At 48.0% G+C, this 12,609-nt stretch overlaps 1 protein-coding gene across 2 annotated transcripts in view; it reads left to right on the top strand.

The window, feature by feature from the left end:
* Positions 1 to 12,609, top strand: part of MRTFB (myocardin related transcription factor B) — a 498,019-nt gene that overhangs the window by 278,648 nt on the left and 206,762 nt on the right. For both annotated transcript variants that reach the window (XM_069647827.1, XM_069647828.1), the window contains exon 6: positions 5,456 to 5,625. In XM_069647827.1, the coding sequence (XP_069503928.1) occupies positions 5,456 to 5,625 (170 nt within the window). The remainder of the gene's footprint in view (positions 1 to 5,455; positions 5,626 to 12,609) is intronic.

Here is a 12,609-nt window from a genome sequence, read left to right as displayed (position 1 = left end):
CCTCAAGAACCCTTCCACGACGCCAGCGAGAAGAGACCGGTACGAGAAAAAGTACCGGGTCCCGGACTCGGCCCCCCTATGCCTCCGGGCCCAGCCTACCCCGGACTCCGTCGTCTCCGCGGCAGCCAGGAAGAAAGCGGGGGGGGGTGCGGCCTCCACGTCGACTTCCCCGCCGGACGGCGAGGGAAAGAAATTGGATGCCATGGGACGCAGAGTCATCTCGTCGGCGGCGACGACGATTAAAGCGGCCAACGCCTTGGCTATCGTGGCCCGCTACGACAGGGAACTCTGGTACAAGATAGCTCCCCTGCTGGATTTTCTGCCGGACGACAAGAGGGCGGAGGCCCTTGAGATCCTGCAGGAAGGTGAGGTGGCCTCGGACCACGCCATCACCGTGGCGACGGACATCGCCGACACTGGGTTCCGCCAGATGGGCAACGGCGTTTGCCTTCGACGTCGCGGATGGCTCAAGGCGACGGACTTTCGGCAGGACGTCCAGACCAGGGTCCTGGACATGCCCTTCGACGGGAACAACCTGTTTGGGAAGACAGTGGACGATTCCCTTCAGGCCATCAAGGCGGATACTGAGACGGCCCGGGCCCTTGGAGTACTGCAGCAACGGCGGACGCCCTTTCGGAGCGGCGGAGGCAAGGGCGCCTCCAAAGGTTCCGGCGGCGGTTCCGCTTCCTACCGTCAAGCGGCCCGCTCGTCGTCGCAAGAGGCCTACAGAGGACGAGGCAAGTCTGGCGGACCCCGCCGTCGTCGCCAAGGAAGCCAAGGCGGCAAGGCCGCGTCCAAGCAGGATTGAACCGGCCGTGGGGTCGGGCCCCCACCGAAGCACCCCGGTGGGAGGCCGGCTGGCGGGCTTCGTCAGCGTGTGGGAGTCCATCTCCACCGACCGTTGGGTGCTGGACGCCCTGGCCCGGGGCCACGCGCTCGAGTTTCAAAGAAGGTGCCCGCGCGTCCCCCCCGTGGCCAGGAAAGAACTTCACGTCCCTCAACTTCTCCTGGAGGTAAAGGCGATGCTCAGAAAGGGCGCCATCGAACTCGTCCCAAAGAGGCTTCGGGGCTCCGGAGTCTACTCGCGTTACTTCCTCGTGAAGAAGAAGACGGGAGGATGGCGCCCCATCCTGGACCTGCGACGCCTGAACAAGTTCATCAAGGCGCAGAAGTTCCGGATGGTCACCCTCCAGCACGTCCTGGGTCAGCTGGAGGAAGGAGACTTCCTATCGTCGTTGGATTTGGAGGATGCCTACTTCCACATTCCCATCCTGAAGGGGCACCGAAAATTCCTCAGATTCGTGGTCCAAGGGCGTCATTACCAGTTCAAAGCCCTTCCCTTCGGACTACGGTCGGCACCCAGGGTTTTCACCAAGTGCCTAGCACCGGTGGCGGCGCAGCTGCGCCGCGAGGGGATTCACGTCTACCCCTACCTGGACGACTGGCTCATCCGCGCCAAGACGAGGGAGCTCGCCGTGGTTCACACGGCAAGGACCGTCCAACTCCTCACGGACCTGGGATTCTCCGTGAACTACGCCAAATCCCACCTGGTGCCCGCGCAAGTCGCACTGTTTCTGGGAGCGAGGCTCGACACAGTGTCCCTTCTGGCCTCCCCGTCGGAGGAGAGGACCAGGACCATCTTGGGCAAGGTGCAACGGATGTTGGTGGCCGACGCGGCCAAGGTGAGGTCCATCAAGTCCCTCCTCGGGATGATGTCTTCCTGCATCTACCTCATTCCCATGTGCAGGCTCCGGATGCGCCCGTTGCAAGAGTTCCTGGATGCGCGCTGGATCCAGACGACGGGCAGCTTCGAGGAAAGGATCAAGCTCGACGAGAGTTTCCGACGAGCGATACGGTGGTGGGGCACCCGCGCGCATCTGACGGCGGGCATGGACTTCCAGACCCCAGCCCACCAGGTGACTGTGACCACGGATGCCTCCCTAGAAGGGTGGGGAGCGCACACCGAAAATCTGCACGCAAGGGGACGGAGAAGTCCCTGCATATCAACGTCCTGGAGCTCCGTGCAGTGTTTTGGGCCCTCAGGTCCTTCCTTCCGTCCCTCAAGGGCAAGGTGGTGAGGATCTTCACCGACAACACCACCACCATGTTTTACATCAGGAAACAGGGCGGAACCAGGTCCCCAGCGCTGTCCAAGGAGGCGCAGGACCTGTGGCATTGGGCCGTCGCCCAAGGGATTCTTCTGGTGCCGTTTCATCTGGCAGGGATAAAAAACACCATCGCCGACTCACTCAGCAGGGAGCTGCGCTCGTGCCACGAGTGGGAACTACGGCAGGATCTGGTGGATCGCCTCTTCCGACGGTGGGGCACACCCCAGATCGACCTGTTCGCGACGGCGACGAACACCAAGTGCCGGAGGTTCGCCAGCAGGTTTCCCCAGACGAGGAGCATGGGCGATGCTTTCTCGTTCCCCTGGGAGGGCCTGTTCCTCTACGCGTTCCCTCCCTTGCCTCTGCTGATCCGGCTCGTCAACCAGCTCAAGAGGTCATGGTGCAGGATGATCCTCGTCGCACCTGCGTGGCCGAGGCAGATATGGTTCCCGGACCTTCTGGACTTGTCGGCGTCCCCGCCAATCAAGCTGCCGGCGGACGCGGATCTACTCTCCAGGGAAGGAGGCGCCATCCTCCACCACGACCCGAAGTCGCTGAACTTGCAGGCCTGGCTCCTGCAGCGCTAGAGTTTGGAGGATACGACATACCGGCCGATTGCAGAGAGGTTCTTGCAAAGGCCAGGGCGTCCTCGACTCTTAAATGCTACGGACACAAATGGAAGAGGTTCTCTGTCTGGTGCCACGCACAGAAGATTAACCCTCTACGGATTACGGCTCCCCAAGTGCTGCCGTACCTGCTGACGCTGGCCAAAGCTGGTCTGGCACACGCGTCCATCAAGATTCATCTTGCTGCGATCTCCCGATACACCAGAACCACGGGCCGGACGTCCTTGTGGTCTCATCATCTGGTGAAAGAGTTCATGAAGGGACTGTTCAGATCGTTCCCGCCGGTGAAGGCTCCGGCCCTGGCGTGGGAGCTCAACGTGGTGCTGACCAAACTCATGGGACCTCCGTTCGAGCCTCTGCACTCGGCCCCGTTGAAGTTTCTATCGTGGAAAACAGCTTTTCTCGTGGCCATCACCTCCGCACGACGAGTGGGAGAGATCCAGGCCCTTTCCTGCAAGGCCCCGTACTTGACTTTCCACGACACGAGGGTAGTGCTCAGGACGCACCCATCCTTCATGCCCAAGGTACCGTCGGACTTTCATCTCAACGAACCCTTGGTGTTACCTGTGTTCTTCCCGTCGCCTTCGTCGCCGGCTGAGAGGACTTTGCACTCGCTGGATGTAGCTAGAGCGCTGAAGTTCTACGTGGACCGCACGAAAGGTTTTCGGAAGACGTCACAACTCTTTGTGAACTTTGGACCTGTCAATCAGGGGAAGGCTCTCTCGAAGGCTTCCATCTCCAGATGGCTCTCCGGCTGTATCATGTACTGTCACCGGTTGGCAAACCGACCGCTGCCTGGCCGTCCGAGAGCCCATTCCACCAGAGCGATCGCAGCTACCACGGCGTTCCTATCTGGTGTGCCCCTGCTGGACATATGCAGGGCTGCTACGTGGAGGTCGACGCACACCTTCACGAAATTCTACTGCGTCGACCGGGATTCCAGGGAGGAGTCCAGGGTCGGCCAAGCAGTGCTGCGCAACCTGTTCGCCTGAGGTGAGCCTGGTGAGGAGGTAAGATGCTTAATGTTGAGTTGATGTGATGCTTAATGTTGAGCCTTTGCCACCTCCCGTGGTTGTGCATGTGTGTACTGCTATGTATTCTTTATTCATGAGCATGTGAATCCATGCCAGACCCCATGCTGGAGAAGGAACAAGTTACTTACCTGTAACTGTTGTTCTCCAGCATGGGTCTGGCATGGATTCACATGCGAACCCTCCCGCCTACCCCTCTGCGGCTCTTCACTTGGTCATACTGCCACTTCACGTGCTTCCAAATCTGAAGATGGCTGCCAGAGGCGGTGCTTAGGTAGAGGGCAGTCATTGGCTGTGGTCAGTATGACGCAGAGACCAGTGATTGGTTATTACTACGAAAGACAGATCAGAAACGAAACTGATACTGGTTTTTTCTTTACCGAGGATTCCCAGCCTGACGACGGGGAATATTCATGAGCATGTGAATCCATGCCAGACCCATGCTGGAGAACAACAGTTACAGGTAAGTAACTTGTTCCTTTCTTATACCCCGTGTTCAATTGCACCAGGAATTCCCATTTCCTTTTAGTACCTAGCTCTAACAAATGTATGATTCTGCATTTATATTTTGGATCCAGCAGTAAGCAGTACCAACCACTTCTTCTGTGGTTGCCTCTGGCACTTGTCAAGTTGCTTCACTCCTAACTACCCCTTTGCAGCGAGCACCTCTGGATTTTGGAGCAGAAGGTTTCTCTGCAGTTTGCTGCATCAGCCCATGTTATGTGTTTTAAATAGACCCTATAATCCCAGAAATACAGAGACAGGACTTGGACTTCTTATTGAATATATTGAATATAGTTCATTTGAGCTTGAGACAGCAGAGTACTTTCTAAGAAGAGCCACAGAGCAGTCTGTCGTTCATTGAGAAGTGGCGTTGCAACCTCTGTCTTGAGCTTGCCAGTGTTATGGTTCAATAGGTATGATGGTTGTCTGAGCCCAGTGTAGCTTTAATATTGTAAAACGCCACTGCGCCTTCCACGATAAACCTATTGCAGAACTTAAACGGCTTAAAGCAGCACCACCTCATCAAGGTCCCAAGAGCAAAATAAGCTCCATGGTAGAAGCCTTAGAGAGCCTAATTTAGGGTGATTGCCTTGTAATGTATGTAGGCAGTGTCCCTTTTGTTGTATGTAAACGTTGCATGCTCGTTTTAACAACTACCTTTCAAGAGTTGTCTGATGTGTATGTTCAAGTTAGGCGACTCTGTACAACACTGCTTCTGCTCCATGTTTTTTGCTTCTCCAATTTCCCTTGTTGGGTCAAACAGTGTGTTAGTACGGCAGAGGCATTTTTATATTGTAATCTCCAACTGGCACTAATGGAGTACTTTTAGCGTTGTTTTTGCGTCCTTGTGTTTTTTCATGTTTCTAATGCTGGTTCTGTACGCCTATTCTTAGAGGTTTTGGGAGGCCCTTCGAAACTGTTTTACCATGACAAGAGATCTTGTGAGGAACACTTGCTGCAGAAGAAAGATCTTTTTCAAGCACAGACCCTTTGTGATAGGTCCTTGACCACCATAGGTTGATCGAAAGCAATTACATTGGAATAATTCACTGTCCTGGGAAGAAAATGCAAGAGCATTCATACTGAGATAGCTAAGCCCTTATTTTATCTACATTTCTTGTGCAGGGTGCTTCCTCCATACCAGTTACTCACTGTGATGTAAGTGTATTTCTAATTGCGCTTGCAGATGGAGAGGAAGAGTTCCCTGAAAATCATGACACCAACTCTTTTGATGAGGACAGCAGCGATGCGTTGTCACCAGACCAGCCAGCAAGCCAGGAATCTCAAAGTTCAGCAGCTTCACCAGCAGAGGCGAAACCCTCTGAACTATCTCCAATACAGAACACCATCATCCAGGTAAGTGTCTCAATGAGGAAGCATGACCTGATGGTCAGATGTAGCATTTTAGCAAACACTAGAGAGACTAGAGGAAATATTTCTCTAGACCACTTGTGAACAACCCTCTACAAATTGGTAAAATATAATTTATTCACAGGGTCACTTGCTTCCCCAAGACCATTCTGGTATGCCCAATTGTATGTATCACTAATTATTAAATCATCACATACGATTCAAATATGTATCAAAAATATCAATTTATTATTTTATATAAATCATGTCAATAAAAAGCATACACTCCTATTCTTTGATTGTGTATACAAATTTATAAAAAACACATTAAAGTAGCAAAAACATTCCTACTGCACATCAACAATATCATGTGGTATCTCAATTCATTAACTTTTAAAAATTGTTCACTTAAATGGATTTTCAATAGGGATCTGTTGTCAAATACCTTCTCCAATTGAGGGGACATTCCCCAGTCCATACCACTTTTAAGCTATCCGTGTTTACTTCATTCATTCCATCACTCATAACACACCCAACATGTTTCTTTCCTTATGATGTCACTCTTTTGACTTGGAAATTCTTCAGGGGTATCTCCTACATTCAATTGGTATGTGCACTTAAAATAGTTTCCTCTGAAATTCGATAGGGGATCAACGATGAATGCCCACCCTTCGATCCTTTCTTCGGGCAGACTCGCCGAGTGGATATCTGTGGGAAGCAAATGAAGGACAATCGATTTTAGTGCTCAACACGTCCTTGATGTAATTCTTATTAAATACAACATGCTGAGTTTAACTTTACAGCTGAAGGGAATCATTGACTTTATTACTCCTTCTTATCATGCGTTTCAGACTAATTTCTCTTGGGATTTTAACTAGGTTACACATGATAAACAAACATTTTTGTCATTGGTCTTAGTGACCATTCCTAGGTTTAACTTGATGTCAAGAATTATTTAATATACTAGACTGATAGTTAAAGACGTTTGTCAGCAGTGGTATGATCTCGCATTACCTCAATGCAGCTAGTCAATATCGTGTTGATCTGGGTCGCCTCTCCAAACTGGTGTTATCACTTCTGATTTTTACAGTGTGCGGAACATCTTTGTCTGTTCTATCCACCCAAGCTAGGCATCCCTGGATAGACACAAAATGCAGAAGAGTGCAGATTTACGAACTGATCTACTTGTTAGGTCATTGTTATTCAACAGCCCTGGTCCCAGTGTTCCAGGGTTTGATTTTTACCCTGGCTGTATATTTCCAGTCTCCCAATTCTGGTTCTGCTATTAGGACAAGCAGTGTATATAGGGGTCCTACTATCCTCCTTTAGCAATTTCTAACCCTGCTCACGTTCCTGAGGCTCAAAGAAACATCGAAAAGACAGATACTAGGTCAGCTATATAAACTAGCCTATAGTATTATTTTTACACTTGATCCATTCATTTACACCTGTGTCCTGTTTCGCCAGTACATGGAAAACATCTGTCCTTACCCTGATAATATGGTTTTATTTTTTTGTTTTTCTTCCATAGGCTTAATTTGGGCTTAATGATTCCATTTCATTCTGCACTATCTCAGCGCGCCTCATTCTAGCCGATGAACGAAATGCTTCAATCATTGGGCTAGGGGAAACAAACGGAACAGGAAATCCATTAGGGCTGAGGAGTGGTGAAAACGGGTGCAATTTTGATTGATTGTTATCCCTCACCCCTTGGGCATAGTCTAATGTCCTCTGTTTCTAAGAACCCCCCCCACCCCCTGCCTGAGTCCTAGCTTGGCCTCTTACCTGTGTATTCCTTTAGTAATGCCGTCCTCCTGCCGTGAGGATCGCTCTTTTCCAGCACCCGTCTGGGCCACTGTCTGCCTTCCGTCTATTCTCGTGTCGCCTTGTCGATGCCTTGAGATCTCACTGAATTCTGGCTACTCTTTTATTCGTTAGTGAAGAGTATCACGTGTCTCCATCGTCACGTGATCTTTTCTGCCTCTGGGTGCTTTACTCTACTTCATGGCTGCAGGATGACTCCTGCCTCTGGCCCCCCTTCCTTAACGCCAGCACATACGGCCCATCCCCCTGCGTTTAACGCAGTAATGTATGTTCTAAAACCATTTACTGTTCCCGCCGTGTGTTAATTTGTGTAAGTAATAGCTTTTATTCTTACGGTTCTGCTTTATGAATTCCCGATACTTCTGAGTGTTTGCCGCTTGTTTCAATACGCTTTATCAAAAAAGCTGTACTTCTGGTCTCACATGTAGCAATTTGCCATTTAATTGTATTGCCAGTTGGCATCTTTACGAGAGGCTTTGGATTTTTCTCCACACCTTTTGTGGAGAGGAAGAAGAACCAAAATGTAAACCTATCTTTTTTTGTACTTTGTTGAAGGGATTGACACACACCTGAATTTGCCTTTCAGATGAAAGGTTTCTTTGTAGTTGCTCTACTGCGTTTGAAACAGGAGTTTGCAATATCGGAAAAGCTTTATCCACTGGGACATAACATTATCTGCACTTCAGGTGGGCTTTGAACTGGAATGTTCGGAACAGGGTTGAGATTGATCTTAGAAAATAGTGTGCTGTGTAAATATTTTCTGTCTCTTCATTTCACACCCAGCAAGAAGCGTTGAGAAATTCAATAACACCACTATTCTGGGCAGAACACATCTCCAGGAATATCCCTCTAACCCCAATCTTGTGCTGGACCAACAAACATTCATAAACCATCCCCTATTTCCTATTTAAGAAACCACCAGGGAACCCAACAACATGCCAAATTACTTGCATATTTTTATTATCAGTAAATCATAAAATAATTATACAAATTGGCAAAGCCATTGGGGCCTGTCTTTTAAGTGAAAACTTTGTTTGTTGAGCATGGAGGGGTACACTTTTTGAAGAATGAGAATTGGAAGATAGGTTTTGCCCGTACATTTGTTTCTTTGGGTGCAGGGTGGTAGTGCACTTCCAGTGGGTGTTGCCAGAGAAAACAAAGCTCACACAGCGAATTTGGAAGTTGGTTAATTACTTTGCAAAGCAATAGAGTAACCTGCGACCTGCCCCTGTCTAAACGAAGAGCAGTGCCCTTGATATCTTCTTAAGTCTTACAAAGGGTTCCTGAGGTCTGACGATGGGCCTCTTATCAGCTGCCTCATTCAGCCTTAAATAATGCATTTAGTTCTCGGGAAGCTGCATTTGCTTGCCTCAGGGAATTGTAGCACATGCAGTACCGGTGGTCCTATCTTGGAGGTAGCTTTGAGGCGCTACCTGCCACCTTTTGCACCACAAGGCATCTTGGGGGGGGGGTCCATGTAGAAATATTGCTCCTGCCTCTGTCCAGCTTATTGTTGTCAACTGGCCCACCCTGTACCACTTACCAATGCCATGGCCCACCGTCCAAGTTCATTTTGTTGGGCCAGCAATCATGGCGACTTTGGCTTCATATTATGACAAGCTATTGGAGATCTTCTATCTGGTCAAAATGAATGGTTTATGACGATTACCTTGTTCCTTATGTCTCTAGTGAAGTGCCTATATTTCAGCTATTTGCATGTTTCATAGGGCTCCCAGTTATGGTAGATGTTGTAGATCCTGCGTATAGACGATTTACCCATTCATCTCAAAATGTGTCGGATGTGAAGCCCCTAAATAGAGATCACATAAATGGAACACAATTTAGTGTGAAAGGTAGATTCAGCCATGTTGTAATGTGAGCCGGTGACTTGTAGGTTACATGCATGTCTACAGTTTTACATAGGTCACTGTAGCAGGAGCAGTACCTTGCTGGTCTGTCTCGAATACTTTCCTGCAGGAAGTTCAATAACAATTTATAAATATTTCTGAGGCTAGGTGTTCTAATTTGCATTCCAGGAGGGACAGAGGACAGAAATTGAAGGGTAGATGAGGCACGTAATCGTCTGCGTGGTTACTGTTTTCCATTGGGGCAACATACAAATGGTGGGGTACGGTGAAGTCCCCAGTTAGAAGCTGGGACAGAGGATCCCTTTGCTGAACAGTCAATATGCATTATCCACTACCAGGTGAAAGTGTATTTATGCTCCTTGCTTTGTTGAGATAATGGCGGCTTGGATTTATAGTATTTTATGTTTTGTAATTGGGTTTATGTCTCTAGTATTGATTTTATACATTTTTGGGGGTTTAAGATGTAGGCCCTCATTAAAATTGTGCCGGTCTGGAACAAATGCCGGTAATGCCGGCTCTAGCTTTTTTTTGGACTGGCTCTCTTCAAGTTTGCCGGTGGGGGCAACGGATCTCCCCACAGCCTTGACCTGCCTGTAGATCAGGCCCCTACCGGCAAAGAAATACCTGAATCACTGGCACCGGTAATACCAGTGCCGGTGATTCAGGCAATACTATCCCATGGAGTCTTATGGGACTCCTTGGGAATGGGAACATACCAGCTTACCGCCTCCCATACAATCCCAGTAATACAGTAATATCGCGCAGCGGAGACGCTAAGGGCAGTTTGCTGGTATCCCCCTGTTAATACCGGCCAGATAACATCAAACTCTTAATGAGGGCCTACGTTTAAAAAAAAAAGTGTAAGGATTGAATCTTCCAGATTCATGGGCTCGATTTATCTTCTCCCGTCAGTGTAGGCCGCAAAACTTTGCTGCTTCGTAACTGGCAGACAAGGAACATCCAACCTGGATCTTCTGTAGTGGGAGGATTGCTACTTTGGAGCGCTCATCAGTGCTGCGCTGCATGACTAGGGAAGTTGTCCGCTTCCACACAATGCTGCACACAATTTGGAGGTGAGAGACTGAAGTGCCAATGACAATAGAGAACATTGTGCTGCTATAGAAATGACATACATTTTTTATCAATTGTCAGGCGCTTTCCAAACATTGCTCCTATTCCTACTAAAACATCTCCATCAACTGACAAGTTTACTAAAACTGAAAAGTAAGAACTAAATTGCAAACAGAATAAATTGACAGGAAACCACATTAATCCAGGACGGACAATCATGCGTTGCTTTGGACTGATTAGGGTTACAGCCACTTTGCTCACAAACCTAAGGGGAAACTGACTAAATGCCCTGGATAAAGAACTAAGCAGTTCAAATCCTCTTCAGTCAACGGCATGTCATTTTGTGGTCATTCCACCCTACCACAGAGTCTCTGGTTTGTTGCTAATATGGATTCAATTCTTTCTCCTAAACAAGAATCGACCTATTAGAGTGATATTGACCAATCCTGAAAGAATGCACATTTCTAGTTCAAATATATATTTGTTGTGATCAATTGAATTCTATTATAACATATAATTGCAAAACATTATTTTCTGAACCTCACCTTCAAAGATGGTTGCATTTGTACACTATTACTGCAATACTTTGGGGGCGGGGGGAGAACAAAAGCATTTTATCTTTTAAATAATTCATCATTTATAATGAGGAATAGTGTTATGGATATTCATGTGTTTTTTTCTCCACTTTTTGTAATGTTCTGTCCGACTACAATTTAATTGATCACAAAAAATAAATGCAGGAGAGTCTGGTTCACCCGATTTAGTTCGACCTATCATATTAGGATGGCTATCTAACACCATAAAGTGGGGAGAGCTATATGTTGTATATCAGTGTATTCTTGTGTCGTTAGATTGAATATTGGCATGTGCCTCTGGGACAAGTAGTCAATCACCATGCCTTTTAATTTGCTCTGGGAGGATACAGGCAAGTTAACGCGGGAGGTAAATATGCTGTATGTGGCACAGATGACAGTGTGGCGCAAGGGGGTTGACCCGATATTTCCTACCACACCACAGACAGGTGCATTGGTCCAAACTGGATGGTAAGTGCTGTCCCTGGAAGGGATATGGTGCAAAGGTGGTGAAGATTGGATCCGGTTCTCCCCACAACTAAAAGTGCACCAAATTCTTTTTCATGGCAGCTGCACTCAAACCACCCGCATTTACATCCAGGGGGCAGAGCATGATATTGGCATGGCGACAAGCGTATTGACAATGGCATAAAATGCAGAAGTGTTGTTCCGCTGGCCTGTTCACATTGATTCCTTTTATTACATCGATGCACCGAGATGCTCTCATACCAAACAGACTGACATGGTAATCGCATCAAGATATCAGACTGCTTTGACCGCTTCCAGTACTGAAAGAGACCGCATCTGTCGTGTCTAAATGAACACTGTGCAATAAATCATGGGTCTTCCTTGTTAAATTGCACTCCTTGGCTTTTGTACACACAAAAGAGCTTGGCACCGAAATAGGCTATACTGTCTACATGCACTTAAATATGTCCAATGTTCAGTGTCCTTAATCTATGCATGTCCACTTATGTATTGTCCCTGGTGACAGTTCCATTTACTCACCTCCGCAGCCTGGTCAGAATGTCTCTAAAACTCACCCCATTGTAAGACGCTCACTGCTTCCCATCAAATCCGATGTATTGTACACTATTTTGTGATCAAAAGAGAATTGTTTCTCCTATATATAAATAAATAAATATTGGTATCCAAAATGTAGGCATCCTTGCTGACTCAGGGCTTTCCTTTGTAACCCAAGCCAATGCAGTAGACTCCCATTGAACAGATTGTTGGGTGTACCTCATTGCACGTTTCACTCAAACTACAGGGCTCCACTTGAGACCTGACTGGACTGTTGGAAACTGTTCTAATCAGGCCACCCAAAATTACCCATGCAAAGTACAGAGCTGGCAACTCCAAGCAACCAGAATAAGGCCCAGGTTTTATCCAATTAGGTTAAAAAGTGAAACCGTTTTAAATTCCTGTATACCCTATGTAAGGCCCTCTGGTGCAAGGGCCCAAACTACCTTCTACGCCCCTTATACATGTATTAATAGATCAGGACAATCCCAGATGTTCGGCCATACATCACACAGACTATACAGACTTTCAGGTAGATCTCTCATGCCAAACGGATCTCAACTTTGAAATCCCTAGATCCCAGGCAAATATATAATCGGATTATTAAACCACTGAAAACAGCCTCCTAAGGG

This window comes from Ambystoma mexicanum, chromosome 2q (genome assembly GCF_040938575.1).
Source record: "Ambystoma mexicanum isolate Mex_15411 chromosome 2q, UKY_AmexF1_1, whole genome shotgun sequence".
Lineage (NCBI taxonomy): Eukaryota > Metazoa > Chordata > Amphibia > Caudata > Ambystomatidae > Ambystoma > Ambystoma mexicanum.
Note: the sequence above shows the minus strand (reverse complement) of the source record. Positions and strands in the feature narration are given on the sequence as shown.